Here is a 19053-nt window from a genome sequence, read left to right as displayed (position 1 = left end):
GGCTATCTTTAACCACTTTTTAAAAAATAGACCTTTTCCAATCAGCCTTCATTCTCTCTTCCTTTAACCTGCCTTATTTTTTTTTTCAGTGTACCAGCTGTCACTATATTATCTATTAATATCTGTTTATTATTTATCTCCTCCACTAGGATGTCTATTGGGACAAAACCTGTTTTCTTCACCACTTGATTCTGAGAGGCAACTCCTGGGTAGGTTGATCAGAAGTCCAGGGTCCTCCAGGAGGAGAAAGGGGTCCAGAGTCCTGGAGAAGGAGCAAGGGGTCTGGGGCTCTCAAGGAGAAAAAGACAAACTTATTTTCTACATTGCTTTGTTTTAGTCAGTATAACAATGTGTCTGGCGCGAGGACATGTTTCTCCTTAACAAGAAGGTTTTCTTTTTTTGTTTGTTTTTTTTTTTTAACAAGAAGGTTTTCTTTATCTCAAGACTTTGTGGGAGTGGGTCTGGTAAGACCTTTCTATTGTTAGTTCTAATCTTGTTAATTTAAGATATATATTGTGGGAGTGGGTGGTGTGGGGCTCTCTAGAAGATAGGGGTCTGGAGTTCTCAAGGAGAAAAGGACAAACATTTTTTTCTTTAAGTCCAGAGCAGATGATTGAACAACAAAACAATTCATCTTGCTCAAGGGTATGTTTTCCCTTAAACTCTGTACCAATGATTATATGACAATAATGTATCCTTCTTGAGGACTTTCCTCCTTCTTAACCTTCTGACTAATCCTGTCATCTTAAAAATGTATATTATAAAAAAAAAAGTATATTATGGGAGTGGGTCTGATAAGATCTTTCTATTGTTAGTTCTAATCCTGTTATCTTAAAAGTATATTGTAGGAGTTGGTCTACAACCTTGAAACATTCTTTTGATTTACAGTAATGACCAAGTGAAAAAAGTATATAACTCCCTTTCTAAGACTAGCCAGTAGGGCACTCTCAGTCCCCTTCTGATGTTTATGTCAGAGGTTTTTCTCTGTCCCTTTTTCACTCTGCTACACAAAAGCTCCTGAGTGATCAAGCTTGGTCCCTGGTCCTGAAGCTAAATCTTCTTCGGAGATCATGAATCCATGGTTCACCATAAGCTACCAATTCCAAGCACCTAGAATAATGGAGGTACCAAATAAATATTTATGAGACAATTAGGTGAATGACTTCAAGAAGGTATGTTCAAGTTCTCACATAAACACCATATGTAGGCCAGCATCTGCTCTAAGCTATAGAATATTTTCTGAGGTCATCACCAAAAATGGATGTTATAATAAAGCAGGTAGAATAACATCATATTACTCAACATGATACTTGATGTAGGTTATTATCAATAGTCCTGGAGTTCCCCAATAGCCAAAAGCTCCCCATCTCTCATCTATCATTTAAGACCTACATTTGCCTTGTTGTTGTTTAGTCACTAAGTTGTGTCTGACTCTTTTGCCACCCCAAGGATTGCAGCTCACCAGGCTCCTCTGTCCATGGGATCCTCCAAGCAAGAAAACTGCAGTGGGTAGCCATTTCCTTCTCCAGGGGACCTTTCCAACCCAATGTCTCCTGCACTGTGGACGGATTCTTTACCACTGAGCCCTTCAAGGAAGCCCACATCTACCTTATTGAAACTTAAAGTTTTCCTAAGAATTTATTAACAGATCTAACAGACATTGTAAATTGTTCCCATGAGGAAAAGTCAGTTGTTTCAGTCTATGAGCACATCGTTCACTTTAACGAGTAATAACAGGTTTCTTGGTATGCAGCTCTGTAACATGGATCAGTATGCTGATTTACTACAGCCACTAGTGATTTCCCATTGCCTTATTTTAATCAGGTAAATGAGGCAGGAGAGACACTGCAATATAAGCACAAGCATCCTCACAGTATGAGTTAGTAAAACCTTAGGGTACCAAGGTCCATGTCATAAGCAGTTTGTTAACTAAAAATAGTTTAAATACTTAAGTTTGAGAATGACTTACTAAAAAAAAATAATAAACAGGACCATGGTCAGTTACATTTACATTTGTCTTTTCTGATACACATTCTTGAAAAAGAGCTAATGATACCAGATCAGAAATCTGCATAACCTGTCAATTGTCCTGTCATTTCAGTAAACTTTGAATTATATTCGTGACAGTTAACTCCAGTGCTTTAAAAATACATGATTTTTCAAACCACCAGGGGAAGTGTCATACAATACAGAAGGCCTTGAAGTCAGGCCAGGCTGATTTAGAATTCCCTTTCTGTCACTCAAAGTTGCTGTGTGATCTTGGGTACATTCTCTAACTTCTCTGGGCTCCATAACTCATATCATCCATAACATGCAGATAAGAAGACTTATTCTTTAGAGTGGCAGAAATGGAATTCTAACCCAGCCTGGCCTGACTTCATAGCCTCCTATACGGTGTGACACTTACCCTGGAGTTTTTAGGAGGATCAGAACAATGTGTGCCAACCACTTATCAAGGACATCTTGTCCCAGGCAAAGCCATTAAAGACGTGCAGCAGATGGAAGGGAAAAACAGTGGGAAGTGGCAATCTGTTTGCAAACCTCTACCCACAGGCAGCCGAACAGGAAAACGTCCTCCATAAGAAGTCTACAAACTGAAGCATCTATTGGGACACACACACCACATCACATGCACTGCAAGGAAACAGCATCTTTCTTCATATCCCACCAACCAGCCTTAGCAGTTATTTAGCCTTTACACTAGCACTGACAATCCTAACCTTACACTTGCGGGTCTCCTCCTCAGCCTATGTGCTGCTGTATCAATTCCAAATCTGACCCTAGAAGCTAAAATGAAAAACTAAGGCATCATTGAATATAGTTAACACTTGGCAAAACACTATCGTCCCCTGCAGTGTTCGGGTAGTTGAAACACTTATCCCCCGCCTTAGGCTCCGTCAGTGACATGTCCTTTCAAATCCACGCTTCAGCGGAAAACCATGCCAGTATAACTGCCTGAAGCTCCGCTTTCCTGAGTTACTGCGGCCCGAGTGTGAGGGTGGCTCAGCTTCCATCTAGCCTGGACCCCAAGGGTGCTCTTCGCCAAGAGTAGATACATTGCCTCGCCACCCTGCCCCCGCCTCACCCCCAACCCCCTGGAGACCACAAGAAGCAAAGCGGAAGTTAGTGCCAAACCCAGGAGAACACCGCCGGGCTCGGGGGCGGCCAGGCTGTTCCTGGGCCCCTCTCACCGCGCAAGGGACCTGGGCGCAGATTCCTGGCGGGGCGGCCGCACACAGTACCTTGATGATCTTCTTGTTGAACAAGGCGCTGTGCACGCAACCGGGAACCGCCGCGGGCAGCTGCAGCGAACCGTTCCCGTTGTGGATCTTCCAGTTTCCCCGCAAGCTGATGCTGACCACCGCGGTAGCGAAGCCCGCGCCGCACGGCGCAAGAAGCAGGAGCAGGCGGAGGAGCATGGTGTTGGCCGGTACCCGACAGACGCACAGGGCAAGAAACCGAGGGATGCGGTGGGCAGCGGAAGCCACCCTCGGCTTGAGCTCTGGATGTCCCCGCCCCGGGGCCCGCCCCCGGTCCCGCCCCCGCCCCCGATTCGCGGTCACGCCCCCAGGTCAGCTGAGCTATAGGCAACTCAGCGGATCTCCAGGTCCGCAGGCGGGGTGGCAGCGCGGAAATCGCGCGGTTTGACGGAAGCCTGAGGTTGCGAGAGCGGGAGCCTCTGCACCTGTGCTCCGCTCCGGGCTCGGATAGCTCTGGACTCGGACTGCCGCGGTCTGCGTCCTCCTCTGCGCTTATTCCAACTGCTTCGGCGTCTGAACGGAAGGCGAGAGCCAGGCACGGTAATTGGGACACACGAATCTCTGGGCGCAAAGTGGCGCGCAGCCTCGGGGAGCTCAGGGACAGACAGTAGTGTGAGGAGAATACAGCCAGAGACGCTCCAAAGAACAGAAAACCAAGACACCCCATCACTTCAGTTTCCCCCAGTTTCCCCAGACCCTCGTCCGTGCTGCAGGGGTCTCCCCGGCGCGGGTAACGCGCATCTTTTGCTGCTCTACAGGTTGGTCTCAAGAATAGTCTGCGCAGTAAACAAGTATAAATACTAAAGTACCTATTCGTAGGGTTGTGAGAGCTGAGAAAATTCGTGTACAGCGTGCAACATAGGGCCCAGCCAGAGAAAATAAAGCACGTTGGCCTGATGTTCGTGGACTACAACCTTCTGTTTTGTAAAGTCACGCAGAGGAGGTTCCTGACGTTCGGGAAACCTGAACTAAAATGCACAGGCAAATTTAAAATCCTCTGTCGCTCACTAGCTGTGGGACTCAGGCAAGCCACGAAATTTCTAATACCCCTGTTCTTTGAACTCGAAAATGGAGACAGTACTCTTTTTTCCGGTTTGTGATCAGCATACAATGAGTTAACATATTTGGCTGTCCTAGGAATGCCAAGGTACCCAAAAAATACCACAGGTTTATGTTAAGTCTCATGGCGGTGCAGTTTACCTGAGTCCCAATTTTGCAACTGGATGTAACTGTGATCTGGGAAGTTAAGAAGGAATTTCACATTGCATAAAATAGACTGATATATGACTGTGTCGATGTTATCTGCCTTATTTCTATATTTAAGCAAAAGTCTTTGAAGAGAAGTTCTCCCTTCATCATATCCAACCTTTGTTTTGCCTTATGATGGCCTTGGAGTTGCCTGATTCTGTAGACACAGGATGGTGTTTTATTTTTTTACAGTCAGCGTTTTCAAAAGATGCCTTGGCTTTTAGGGACATTTGGATTATCCAGCCCAAGCCTCTGGCTTTACAGCTGAGCGAACAAGGTCCAAAGAAGTCAGGTGACCGCCTGTCAGACGGTTAGAAAGGACCCAAACTCACCTTTCCCAGCTCTCATCTCCTTGCAGTGGGGCCCATTGATGTTAAGGGGGAAAAGCTCTGGCTGGTTCAAAGGCTTCTTCACTCCAGAAGCATTTTTACTTCTAATAGGAACGGAGCTCTAAACTCAAATTATATTCCCTGATTCATGACATTAAATGGCCAGCCCTAGTCTGTTCAGAACTGATAACAAGACTGCTGGCAGCAAGGGTGGCAAAGGGGTGTTTGTTTTTGTTTGTAAATCCCAGAGAACCCATTAAGCCAAGTCAAAGGAAAATCCATCTCATCCCTGTGAATATGTTTGGAAATATTCTGTTATTCTATTACAAGCATTTTAGGGCATCTATTTAAAAAACAAGAATAGAGACTTAGCATTCCTCCTTTCAGCCCAAGACACAAATATGACATCATTAGGATTACTTCACTTTGAAAACACATTGATCCAAATTCATATAATGTACACCACCATGAGTGAACCGTAAAACTAATGTAAGCTTTAGACTTTGGGTGATAATAATGTGTCAAGCTCGGTTCATGGATGATAATAAATGTACCATTCTAGTGGGGGATGTTGATAATGGGGTAGAGGCTGTGCATGTATGGGGGCAGGGCGTATATGGGATGTCTGTATTTTCTATTCAGTTTTGATGTTAATATAAAATTGCTCCAAATATATATATATATATGTATGTGTGTATATATACACACATACATATATATCCATGGGTCAAAGACATAAAAGACTTTCAGTTACTGTTTTATCATGTCAGGAGCTTAAAAGTCATCACTGTATCCTTAAAAACAAGTAAAAAGCTGAACAAACTGAACATCACCAGCTTTTGTTAGATCTGTCAGAGACTTCAGGGTAAATTGCTGCCCCTGAAATTGGAGAAAAAGACAGGTGTTTACAGAGAATCACAACTTACCAGAGCAGAAACCCATGAGTAGAAAACTCTGTGAAAAGCAGCACTAGGGAAGGAAAATCTAAACTCTTAATTACTGAGTTGCTGGAGGCTCAGTGTGGACAAATCTGAGAGTTTAAAAACTCCACAGGAACTCAGCCTTTGTGGGTCTCCTAGGATTTTGTGTTTTGTTTCCAGATCTATCAGTTGTCACACTGAAGATTCTCGGGTATTTCCCTCAAACTTCCAGCAGGGGGACAGGGGAAAGGAACTTGTGAAATACGTGAAGCATTCTGAAGGGCTACCTCAAGAGACATTATTTTATCAGAGCCTTACCTGATGGAGTTTTATCAGAGCTTAACACAGAAGAAGGGAAATACCCCCTAGCCTTCTTGCCCTAACTAAGGGGCTGTAAAGAAACACGAGAAACACTTAGGAAATTCACAGCCCAGGGCTCAAGTTCACTAAAAGACTAAGGCCTAATCACAGCACTATAAAAAGCTTCCTCTATAGGCTTCCTCTCTCCTCATGCCCTCCCGCTAAATCACTGAAGGCCTCTTTGCCACTGTTCCTTTCACCCCATACATTATGTATGGCTTTCAACAAAAAAATTACAAGGCAAAAACAGAGCAAGCCCTTGAACCAGACTCATGTATAGCAGGGATGTTCAGTTGTCAGGACAAGAATTTAAAATATTAGGCCAGCATTGGCCTGATACCAACACCAGACAAAGACCTTACAGTAAAGAGAACTACAGACCAATATCTCTCATGAACATAAATGAAAGCATCCCTAACAAAACATTAGCAACCGGAACCTAACAATATATTTTTAAAGTGTGTGTATGTAAATATATATATATATATATATATATATACACACACCATAAACAAGCAGGATTTACTCTGGGTATGCATGGCTGGCTCAACGTTCAATCAATTAATGTAATTCATTACAGTAATAGGTTAAAAAATAAAAATTATAGAATCTTATCAATAGATCAAAAAAAAAAAGATAACTTGACAAAATCCAAAACCATTCATGATAAAAACTCTACACACATTAGGAATAAAGGGAACTTATTCATCTTGATAAATAACATTCACAAAGAACTAACATTATACTAAATCATGAGAAACTAGAAGTTTTTCTGCTTAGATTAGGAATAAGGCAAGAATGACTCTTCTTGTCACTCCTTTCCCACTTCATATTGGAAGTCATAACTAATGTAATCAGAAAAGAAAAGGAAATAAATAGTATACAGTCTAGGAAGATATAAAACTATCTTGGTGGATGACATGATTGCCTGTGTAGAAAATCAATAACAATAACAAAACTGGAAATAATAAATAAGCAATGTATAGCAAGGTTGCTGCTGCTGCTGCTGAGTCACTTCAGTCGTGTCCGACTCTGTGCAGCCCCATAGACGGCAGTCCATCAGGCTCCCCCATCCCTGGGATTCTCCAGGCAAGAACACTGGAGTGGGTTGCCATTTCCTTCTCCAATGCATGAAAGTGAAAAATGAAAGTGAAGTCGCTCATCGTGTCCGACCCTCAGCCACCCCATGGACTGCAGCCTTCCAGGCTCCTCCATCCATGGGAGTTTCCAGGCAAGAGTACTGGAGTGGGGTGCCATTGCCTTCTCCGATAGCAAGGTTACAGGATATACAAGGATATTGGATACAATATCAAGGTTATAGGATATAATATGCAAAAGTCTATCATTTTCCTAGATACCAACAAGGAACAATAGGAATTTGAAATTAAAAATGTAACACTATTTACATTAGCACCCCTCAAAATAAAATAGTTAAGTATGGGACCTCCCTGGGGATCCAGTGGCTAAGACTCCTTGCTCCAAAGCAGGAGGTCTTGGTTCGATCCCTGGTCAGGGAACTAGATCCCACATGTTGCAACTAAGAGTTTACATGACTTGCTGAAGAGTTTTTTTGCCACAGCTAAAAATCCCACGTGCTGCAATTATGACCCAGTGCAACCAAACAAAAATAAGTATTATAAACAAATTCCTCAAAAATTAAGAAACACTTAAGTATAAATATAACAAAAATGTGTAAAATCTATATGAGGAAAACTACAAAACTCTGGTGAAAATAATCAAAGAGGAACTAAGTAAATGGAGAGATGCTCCATGTTCATGAATAGGAAGACTCAATATTGTCAAGATGTCAGTTCTTCCCAACATGATCTATAGTCAATGTGATCCCAATCAAAATCCCAGCCAGTTATCTTGAGGATTCTGACAGACTGATTCTAAAGCTTATAAGAGAGGTGAAAGACCCAGAATAACCCACACAGTATTGAAGAACAAAGTTGGAGGATTACCGCTACCCTATGAGGGACTCAGCTGAACTAGGAGAACTGAGCTGTTAGGCGTCAGAACAGCCGATTAAAGCAAGGGGCCTGGCTGAAAGTAACAGTGAAGCTGTTAATCACTTATATGCAAGGGGCTAAACCTGGAGAAGATGCCAACTCACTCCTGCCTCATTCCCCCATAAAATGGCATACCCGTCGAGGGTCAGGTGGATCAGCACAGATGTGGCGGTTGTCTCACATAGAGGGAGCCCTGAAACAAAAGGCACTGGATGTTTTATGGGCCCTGAATAGGGGAGGGGAGAGAGGGGGAAGGGCTAGGAGCGGAAAATTGCTGGGTACTGAGTTTGAGTAGGAATAAATACCTTCAAGGTTTCCCACTTCTCCTCCCCAATAAGGAGATATTAGCACAGTCACCTGAACAAGACCTCTGGCTAAGGCCTCAGATAAAGAGAACTAGGAAGGAAGTCACTGAAACTAGGTCTGTAAATATGCGAGGAGCATAAACAGTCAGAGGGGCAATAATAGGTCCTCACTGTGACTGTACACCAAGTCTAGTTGGGGAGGACACCTTTCCCTCATGAAACCCGTCAAGTAAAGTCTTTGTAATTGCCTGTGGGCACGCCTGAAAAACCATACCTATATCTTGTGGTCCATTAGGTGTGATAGTGGTAGAGCTATCCATGGAGGATATATTGAGTTTGGGGCAAGCTCTAGTAGAAGAGTCACAGTGTAGACACTTATAATCTGGAGCAAGGCTGTATACTTCACCATAAAGAACTGATTTGGTTGGAAAAAGTAGGTGCAGCTGTACTGCTGGATCTTAATAGAGATCAAACATCTGACCATAGTACACCAAATGACTCTGCAGCCTGACCTGAGGATTTTCAGATGAGTTCAGTTCAGTCACTCAGTCGTGTCCGACTCTTTGTGACCCCATTACAGCACGCCAGGCTTCCCTATCCATCACCGACTCCCGGAGTCCACCCAAACCCATGTCCATTGAGTCAGTGATGCCATCCAACCATCTCATCCTCTGTCGTCCCCTTCTCCTCCTGCCCTCAATCTTTCCCAGGATCAGGGTCTTTTCAAATGAGTCAGCTCTTCGCATCAGGTGGCCAAAGTATTGGAGTTTAAGCTTCAGCATCAGTCCTTCCAATGACCACCCAGGACTGATCTCCTTTAGGATGGACTGGTTGGATCTCCTTGCAATCCAAGGGACTCCCAAGAGTCTTCTCCAACACCACATATCAAAAGCATCAATTCTTCAGTGCTCTGCTTTCTTTACAGTCCAACTCACATCCATACATGACTACTGGAAAAACCATAGCCTTGACTAGACGGACCTTTGTTAGCAAAGTAATGTCTGTGCTTTTTAATATGCTGTCTCAGTTCAGTTCAGTTCAGTCGCACAGTTGTGTTCTACTCTTTGCGACCCCAAGATCCCAGCACGCCAGGCCTCCCTGTCCATCACCAACTCCTGGAATTCACTCAGACTCAAATCCATCAAGTCAGTGATGCCATCCAGCCATCTCATTCTCTGTCATCCCCTTCTACTCCTGCCCCCAATCCCTCCAAGCATCAGAGTCTTTTCCAATGAGTCAACTCTTCGCATTTCGCATGAGGTGCCCAAAGTACTGGAGTTTCAGCTTTAGCATCATTCCTTCCAAAGAAATCCCAGGGCTGACTCCTTCAGAATGGACTGGTTGGATCTCCTTGCAGTCTAAAGGACTCTAAGACTCTTCTCCAACACCACAGTTCAAAATCACCAATTCTTTGGCGCTCAGCCTTCTTCACAGTCCAACTCTCACATCCATACATGACCACAGGAAAAACCATAGCCTTGACTAGACGGACCTTAGTCAGCAAAGTAATGTCTCTGCTTTTGAATATGCTATCTAGGTTGATCATAACTTCTCTTCCAAGGAGTAAGCGTCTTTTAATTTCATGGCTGCAGTCACCATCTGCAGTGATTTTGGAGCCCCCCCAAAATAAAGTCTGACACTGTTTCCACTGTTTCCCCATCTATTTCCCATGAAGTGATGGGACCAGATGCCATGATCTTTGTTTTCTGAAAGTTGAGCTTTAAGCCAACTTTTTCACTCTCCTCTTTCACTTTCATCAAGAGGCTTTTTAGTTCCTCTTCACTTTCTGCCATAAGGGTGGTGTCATCTGCATATCTGAGGTTATTGATATTTCTCCTGGCAATCTTGATTCCAGCTTGTGCTTCTTCCAGCCCAGTGTTTCTCATGATGTACTCTGCATAGAAGTTAAATAAGCATGCTGACAATATACAGCCTTGACATATTCCTTTTTCTATTTGGAACCAGTCTGTTGTTCCATGTCCAGTTCTAACTGTTACTTCCTGACCTGCATACAGATTTCTCAGGAGGCAGGTCAGGTGGTCTGGTATGTGCATCTCTTTCAGAATTTTCCAGAGTTTATTGTGATCCACACAGTCAAAGGCTTTGGCAAAGTCAGTAAAGCAGAAATAGATGTTTTTCTGGAACTCTCTTGCTTTTTCCATGATCCAATGGATGCTAGCAACTTGATCTCTGGTTCCTCTGCCTTTTCTAAAACCAGCATTTTCTGAGATGAGATGGCTGGATGGCATCACTGGCTCGATGGACGTGAGTCTGAGTGAACTCCGTGGTTGATGATGGACAGGGAGGCCTGGCGTGCTGTGATTCATGGGGTTTCAAAGAGTTGGACACAACTGAGCAATTGAACTGAACTGTGGTCCTACTGTGATTAGATTGACTAGTTTTCTGTGAGTATGGTTTCAGTGTGTCTGCCCTCTGATGCCCTCTTGCAACACCTACCATCTTACTTGGGTTTCTCTTACCTTAGGCTTGGGGTATCTCTTCACAGCTGCTCCAGCAAAGCGCAGCGGCTGCTCCTTACCTTGGACGAAGGGTATCTCCTCACCGCTCCCCTTCCTGACTTTCAACGTGGGATAGCTCCTCTAGGCCCTCCTGCACCCGCACAGCCACAGCTCCTTGGACGTGCGGTTGCTCCTCCCGGCCGCCGCCCCTGACCTCGGACATGGGGTGGCTCCTCCTGGCCGCCCTTGGCCTCGGACGCGGGGTAGCTCCTCTCGGCTGTTCCTGCGCCATCGCAGCCTGGCACTCTCGGCCCTGCCCCTGACCTCAGACGTGGGGTAGCTCCTCTCACCCACGCTTAGTGCGCCGGTCTAGGTTGGTCATAATTTTCTGTCTAGGTTGGTCATAACTTTCCTTCCAAGGAGTAAGCGTCTTTTTATTTCATGGCTGCAGTCACCATCTGCACTGATTTTGGAGCCCAGAAAAATGCAGTCTGACACTGTTTCCACTGTTTCCCCATCTATTTGCCATGAAGTGATGGGACCGGATGCCATGATCTTCGTTTTCTGAATGTTGAGCTTTAAGCCAACTTTTTCACTCTCCTCTTTCACTTACATCAAGAAGCTCTTAAGTTCCTCACTTTCTGCCATAAGGTTGGTGTCATCTGCATATCTGAGGTTATTGATATTTCTCCTGGCAATCTTGATTCCAGCTTCTGCTTCCTGCAGCCCAGCATTTCTCATGATGTACTCTGCATAGAAGTTAAATAAGCAGGCTGACAATATACAGCCTTGATGTACTCCTTTTCCTATTTGGAACCAGTCTGTTGTTCCATGTCCATTCGAACCGTTGCTTCCTGACCTGCATACAGGTTTCTTAAGAGGCAGGTCAGGTGGTCTGGTATTCCCGTCTCTTTCAGAATTTTCCAGTTTATTGTGATTCACACAGTCAAAGGCTTTGGCATAGTCAATAAATCAACCAAGCCATAAAGCTGGGTAGGGCTGCAGTGTTCCACTGTGTGTAGAAGTGATACATCCAGACTCAAAACAGAAATTACATGACTTGCACTGATGATGACACTAATGACCTCATGGGTGGTTCCTTATGCCTGACTGATAGGCCTGATACTTACCTGGGCTGATGCAATATGTGTTAGAGCTGGCCAGAAAAGGACTGCTGCCACTTACAGTCCTACTTAGGAGTGGCCCTGAATGACACTGGTGAAGGGAAATCTTCCCAGTGCACAGACTTGTGAACTCCATGTTTATTTTTCACTTCGTGTGAAAGGAGAGGTGGTTTGAGGCATAGTTATATACTGACATTTGGGCGTAGCCAAAAGTCTTGTTTGGTTCATCATGGCCTTAAGAAAATAAAACTAGAATACAGAGGATGTGGAGGTCTGGGTAGATAATATATACATGGACCCTGACATTCACAGGAGAACATGTGCAGAGTGGGCTCTTGACAACTAGGTACACAGAAAGACAGTCCTGTGAAGTTCAGCTGGCCTCTCTGTTCACTGTTTCTGTACTTGATATTGGGCTCATGAAGAGACTGGCCCTTGTAACAGAGATGAAGGCTATGCATGAACCCAACAATATGGGCTTTCTCTCACCAAGGATATCTTACTGTCTCTTCTGATTGCCCAACCACCGGGTAGCAGAGACTAATTCTGAGCCCTAGATAAGGGTACTGTTCCTTAGGAGAACCAAGCAGCCACCTGTTGGCACATTAATTACATTGGACCTCCTTGATTGGGGCATCAAATTGATGTACTGGAATTAACATGGATTCTGTATATGTTCTGCCTTAACTGACTGCAGTATTTCCACTAATACCATCTGAGACTTTACAGAATTATTTACCTCTTAAAATGATATCCCCGCAGCATTGCCTTAGAAAACAGGCATACCTGAGTAAAAGGAGATGTGAAGACAGGCAGGTGAACTCACGACCTTGAGAATCACTTATTTTACCAAGTACCCTATCACAGGAGCAGACAACTTCCTCTCAAAAACTAACAAAAAACAGTGGAATGGCCTGTGGCAGTTTCAGCCTGAGGACAGACAGCACCTCATGAGGTTGTAGCACTTTACTTCAGGATGTGGGATATGCACTGAACTATGGTCAGTATGCTTCCCTGCTGGCTCAGTGGTAAAGAACCCGCCCACCAATGCAGGAGACACGATTCGACCCCTGCATTGGAAAGATCCCCTGGAGAAGGAGATGGCAACCCACTCCAGCATTCTTGCCTGGAGAATCCCATGGACAAAGTAGCCTGGTGGGCTACAGTGCATGGGGTCACGAAAGAGTCGGACACAACTTAGTGACAGAACAACGACAAAATGGTCAATGTATGGTGCTATGTCTCCCCAGAACTAGAATCCACAGGTATAAAAACCAGGTTGTAAAAGCAGAAGTAGGCTCTCTCATCATCACTGTCAGTGACTCACTAATGGAATTTATTTCTCCTGTTCCTGAAACTGTTGACTCTGTTAGGTCAGAAGTCTTGGATGCAGGGTTGGAGAAGGATGCAGGCTTCCACCCATTTGGAAGTTGTGACTAATACTGTGGAGTCACTTGGGGTTTCTTGTTCTAGTGAACAAGCAGGTAAAGAATGAGCTAATGTACTGACTGGGGTAATGAACTGATTATCAAATGAAGCTAGAGTTGCTACAACCCAGTGAGAACAGAACCTAGGAGAGGCACTGGAACATCTCTTACTATTTCCATGTCCACTGTTAAATATCAATGGGAAATTACAGGTACCATAACCCAACAGACACAAGACAACCCACCATGACAAGATCCTTAGTCGCCCTAGGATCCAAGGCCTAAACCAATCAGTCCCTTGGAGATGGTGGCTTCTGTCATCGTTTGTAATCTCCAGTGAGGCACCAAGCCACAGAACATGGGATCAGGCTTCCCCAGCAATTACCCAAAGGGGTTTTTCCTTCTTCCTCTGTCTTAATTCCTTTTGCCTACACTCTCTCTATTCCAGGACTGTACCTCACAAAAATAAATAAATACATTTTAAAAGATAAGTAATTAAGGTATGCCTCAGTCACCGATTGCTAGGATACTCAGGTAAAGACAGTATTCTCTCTCAATTTATATTCATTAGGCTATTCAATCATTTTAGGGCTGTCCAATAAAAATGAGACATCCAGAGCAGTCCAATATAAATATTGTGTAATAACCCAAAGTAATTTAAAAAATATCTGGAATCCAACTCTTTGCGACCCCGTGGACTGTAGCCCACCAGGCTCCTCCACCCATGGGATTCTCCAGGCAAGAATACTGGAGTGGGTTGCCATTTCCTTCTCCAGGGAATCTTCCGGACGCAGGGACGGAACCCAGGTCTCATCTCCCGCGTTGCAGGCAGACGCTTTAACCTCTGAGCCACCAGGGAAGCCCAATTAAAAAATATCTAGTAGTCACATTTTAAAAAGTAAAAAGAGAGCTTCCCTGGCGGTCCAGTGGTTAAGAATCTGCCTTGCAACGCAGGGGACACTGGTTTGATCCCTGGTCCGGGAAGATCCTACATGGCACGAGGCAACTAAGCTCGTGTGCCACAACTACTGAGCCTGGAGTCTGGAGCGCAAGAGCCACAGCTACCAAAGCGCATGTACCTAAAGCCTGTGCTCGGCAACAAAAGAAGCCACTGCAAAGAGAAGCCCGTGCACCGCACCAGAGAGTAGCCCCTGCGCGCCACAGCTAAAGCCCATGCACAGCCGCAAAGACCCAGCGCAGTCAAAAATAAATGTAAATGTTTTTTAAAAGTAAAAAGGAAACAGGTGACATTTTCATAATCTTATATAAACTAATACAGTAAAATATTATTTTAACGTATTCAATATGCTGTGATTATTGAGTATTTTACATTCTTTTTTCACACTCAGACTTCAAAATCTATCGTAAATTTTATACTTACAGCATATCTCACTTTGTAAAAAATATTTACTTTATTTATTTGACTGTGCCAGGTCTTAGTAGCATGCACCGCACAAGATCTGGTTCCCCAACCAGGGACTGAATCTGAGCCCCCTGCATTGGGAGTCTGGAATCTTAGTCACTGGATCCCCAGGGAAGTTCCTCACCCATCTCAGCTTTGATCTATATTCAATTTCATAAATTTTGCAGTGAAAAGATTCACATACCAAATTTGTTTTGGAATATTGGATGATAATTCTCTGATATTTCTGAACATATTGTGAATAGTGGCACTTGATTTTTTTTCTCCCAATCTTTTCATAAAGGATGTTTGTATATCAAACAGCTCTGGAAGAACACCCATGTTCTAACTTGTGTAGTTAGTCAGAGAGCAAATTATTTCTTTTTCTTCGTTTTGCTTAGGCCCTCAATGAATTGGATGATGTCAGTTCAGTTCAGGGAGGACAGTCTGATTTACTGAGTCTACAGATTCAAATGCTGATTGCTTTTGCAAAGACCCTCATCAAGTCACCCAGATATAATGTTTAACCAGTTACCTGGGCATCCTATGCCGCATAAAATTAACCATCACGGTGCACAGTTCAGTGAGTTTTGGCAAACATACATACTTGTGTAATCACACCCTGATTAAGATACAGAACATTTCATTCTAGAAAGTTCTCTTGTGCTTCTCTCCAAATTCTTCCCATTCCAGGTGATGGCTGCTCCATTTCTAGAGCCATCGTTTAATTTTGTGTCTTCTTGGATGTCATGCAGATAGAATCACACAGTTTTTCTTTTTTTTAAATTTCTTTTGATCAACACTGTTTTTCAGACTTATCCATGTTACTCACCCTTATTCTTGAAGGATATTTTCCTTGGTATAGAATTCTAGGGTGATAAATATTTCTTCTCAGCATATTGAAGTTAATATTACACTATATTCTGTTTCCACTGTTGACAAATCTTCCATTTTTACTCTTCAGTCAATCTACCTGTTGATGTGTGTGTGTGTGCGCACACACACACACTTTATTTGCAGAGGAAATGGCAGCTCTGTATGGACCCCTGGACTGCAGGTGGGCTATACACAGCCCTCCAGGCTGTTCAGGTGTGTAACCCTCCAGGCCACAAAAAGCAAACCATGTAGGATCTTTGATTTCCATGTCAAGGGGACTGCAAAAAGTTTATCACCTGGCCAAGGCTGCAAGGTCACAGATGAAATTTGAGTTACTTTATTTTTAAAAATTTCTGGAAGCACTGCTTTTGGTTATTTTTCAAATATGATTTGTCATTTTTTATAGTCTCTTGCTCTTTATTCATGTTTGAAACTTTTATTTCTGGCACAATGGTTAAGAGGAAAGACTGGAATTTCATTACCTGGACTAAAATCCTAACTTCTGCCATTAACCTTGTGTAAGTCATTTATCCTCTTTGTTCTTCAGTTTCCTCATCTGTAAAGCAGAGATAATCATGTAAGAATATGTTTGTTAATAAGTATATAAATTTGTTGATAATAAACATGTGTAAGTAATAAGTATATGCTTGTAATGAGAATTAGAAGTTAAGAATTCAGAACAGTTCTTGGCACCTAAAAAGTATTACATGAGTGTTGGCTTCTGCTTTTTGTGGCTGATTATTTTGACAGGAAATTCATATAACATGAGATTAACTATTTAAAAATGTATAATTCAGTGGCATTTAGTGTGTTCACAATGGTGTACAATCATCACCTCTAAGTTCCAAGGTACTGTACTTTTATCATTCACAAGGGAGACCTCATACCCATTAAGCAGTCAGTCCTCATTCTTTTCCATGACCCCCACCCCCATCCGTGGCACACATAAATCTGACTTTTGTCAGATTTATTAATAAATTTAACTATTCTAGATATTCATAGAAATATAATCATACAATATATTTCCTTTTATGTCTGGCTTCTTTCATTTAGTGACATGTTTTAAGATTCACCTATGTTGTAACATGTATCAGCACAACACTCCTTTTTATGGCTGAATAATGTCACTGGATCGTTATATCACAATTTGTTTATTCATTCATCCGTTGTTTCCATCTTTACTGTGAATAATGCTATGAACATTCATGTATAAATATTTATTTGAATATGTTTTTAATTCTTTTGGGTATATATTTGGAGTGGAATTGCTAGGTCATATGGTTATTCTGTGTTTAATTTTTTTAGAAATTAGCAAACTGCTTTCCATAGAAGCTCTATCATCTTACATTCCCACCAGCAATGTACAAATGGCTCCAGAGTCTCCAAATCCTCAAGAACACTAATTTTCCATATTTAAAAAGTTATAGCTATCCCAGTGTGAAGTGGTACCTGATTATGGTTTTGATTTGCATTTCTCTAATAACCAATGATGTTGAGCATCTTTTACACATTTGCTGGCCACTTTTGTTTGGAGAACTCTTCTATTCAAATCTTTTGCCCATTTTTATATTGGATTACTTACCTTTTGGTTGAGTTTTAAGGATTCTTTATGTATTCTGGATATTAGACACTTACCAGATATGTCATTTGCAAATACTTTCTCCTATCCTTTAAGTTGTCTTTTTATTTTGATAGTATAGTTTGATACACAGAAGTTTAAAATTTGGGGCAAGTCCAATTTATCTATTCTTTTTCATTGCTTGTGCTTTTGGTATCATTTCTAAGAATTTATTGCTCAATCCAAACTAAAAAAAGTATATTCCTTTTTTGTTCCAAGAGTTTTATGTAATTTTAGGTCTTTCACTAAGGACTTTGATCCATTTTGTTAATTTCTGTATATAATGTAAGGTAGGAGCCCAAATTTGTTTTTTTACATGTTAATATTCAGTTGTCTCAGCACCATTTGTTGAAGAGACTCTTCATTCCTCATGAGACTATTCACCATGAGTGGTCTTGGCATCCTGTTGACCACAAGATGTATATGAGTTTATTTCTGAATTCTCAATTATATTCCATTGTCCTATAAGTTTATCTTCATGCTAGTATCATACTGCTTTGATTTCTGTAGCTTTGTAATAAATTTTGAAATTAGGAAGTATGAGTCCTCTTTTTTTTTCACATTTTTTGTACTCCTTTGTAATTCTGTATGAATTTTTTTGTATCTTCCATTTCTGTAAAAACAATCACTGGGGTTTTGATAGGGATTGCATTGAATCTGTAGATTGCTTTGGGGATCATTGCAATCTTAACAATAACAAATCTTATAATCCATGAACAAAGAAGTTGTTGTTGTTTAGTTGCTGAATCATGTCTGACTCTTTGTAACCCCCTGGACTGCAGCATGCCAGGCTTCCCTGTCTTTCACTGTCTCCCAGGGTTTGCTGAAATTCATGTGCATTGAGTTGGTGATGCTGTCAAACCATTTCATCCTCTGCCTTCTCCTTTTGACTTTAATCTTTCCCAGCATCAGTCTTTTCCAATGTGTCTGCTCTTCACATCAGGTGACCAAAGTTTTGGAGCTTCAGCATCAGTCCTTCCAGTGAATATTCAGGGTTGATTTCCTATAGGATTGACTGGTTTGATCTTGATGCCCAAGAGACTATCAAGAGTCCTCTCCAGCACCACAATTCAAAAGCATCAATTCTGCACTCAGCCTTCTTTATGCTCCAACTCTCACATCCATACATGAGGACTGGAAAAACCATAGCTTTGACTAGACTGACCTTTGTCGGCAAAGTAACGTCTCTGCTTTTTAATATGCTGTCTAGGTTGGTCATAGCTTTTCTTCTGAGGAGCAAGTGTCTTTTAATTTCATGGCTGCAGTCAACTATCTGCAGTGGTTTTGGAGCCCAAGAAAATAAAATGTCACTGCTTCCACTTTCCCCCCTTCCATTTGCCATGAAGTGATGGGACCAGATACCATGATCTTCGTTTATTAAATGTTGAGTTTTAAACAGCTTTTCACTTTCTTCTTACACCAAGAGGCTCTTTAGTTCATCTTCACTTTCTGTCATTAGAGTGTTATCATCTTCATACCTATCATACCTATCAAGGTTGTTGGTATTTCTCTTGTTGATCTTGATTCCAGCTTGTGCTTTATCCAGCTCAGCATTTCGCATGATGTGCTCTGCATAGAAGTTAAATAAGCAGAGTGACAATATACAGCCTTGTCCTACGTACTCCTTTCCCAAGTTTGAATCAGTAGGTTGTTCCGTGTCTGGTTCTAATTGTTGCTTCTTGACCTGTATACCTGAACACTGGATGTCTTTCC

At 42.4% G+C, this 19053-nt stretch overlaps 1 protein-coding gene and 1 long non-coding RNA gene across 3 annotated transcripts in view; both read right to left on the bottom strand.

Moving 5' to 3' along the window:
* MANBA (mannosidase beta) overlaps positions 1-4943 on the bottom strand; it is a 120910-nt gene extending 115967 nt beyond the window's left edge. The window contains exons 1-2 of one of the 2 annotated variants that reach the window (XM_069593606.1): positions 4841-4943; positions 3243-3853 (exon numbers count right to left, since the gene is read on the bottom strand). In XM_069593606.1, coding sequence (XP_069449707.1) covers positions 3243-3419 — 177 coding nt within the window. In that variant the 5' untranslated portion in view covers positions 3420-3853; positions 4841-4943. Of the gene's footprint in view, positions 1-3242; positions 3854-4840 lie in introns of those variants that run through there. The other variant, XM_069593607.1, reaches the window with a different exon arrangement.
* On the bottom strand, positions 390-1553 carry LOC138442362 (uncharacterized). The gene is made up of 2 exons (XR_011257662.1): positions 1463-1553; positions 390-1110 (listed from the first exon to the last, which is right to left on the bottom strand). It is a non-coding gene; the product is annotated as an uncharacterized lncRNA (long non-coding RNA).
* Positions 4944-19053: the final 14110 nt, after the last annotated feature.

Source organism: Ovis canadensis, chromosome 6, assembly GCF_042477335.2.
Source record: "Ovis canadensis isolate MfBH-ARS-UI-01 breed Bighorn chromosome 6, ARS-UI_OviCan_v2, whole genome shotgun sequence".
NCBI lineage: Eukaryota > Metazoa > Chordata > Mammalia > Artiodactyla > Bovidae > Ovis > Ovis canadensis.
The sequence above is the reverse complement of the archived record's forward strand: the minus strand, read 5'-3'. Positions and strand labels throughout refer to the sequence as shown.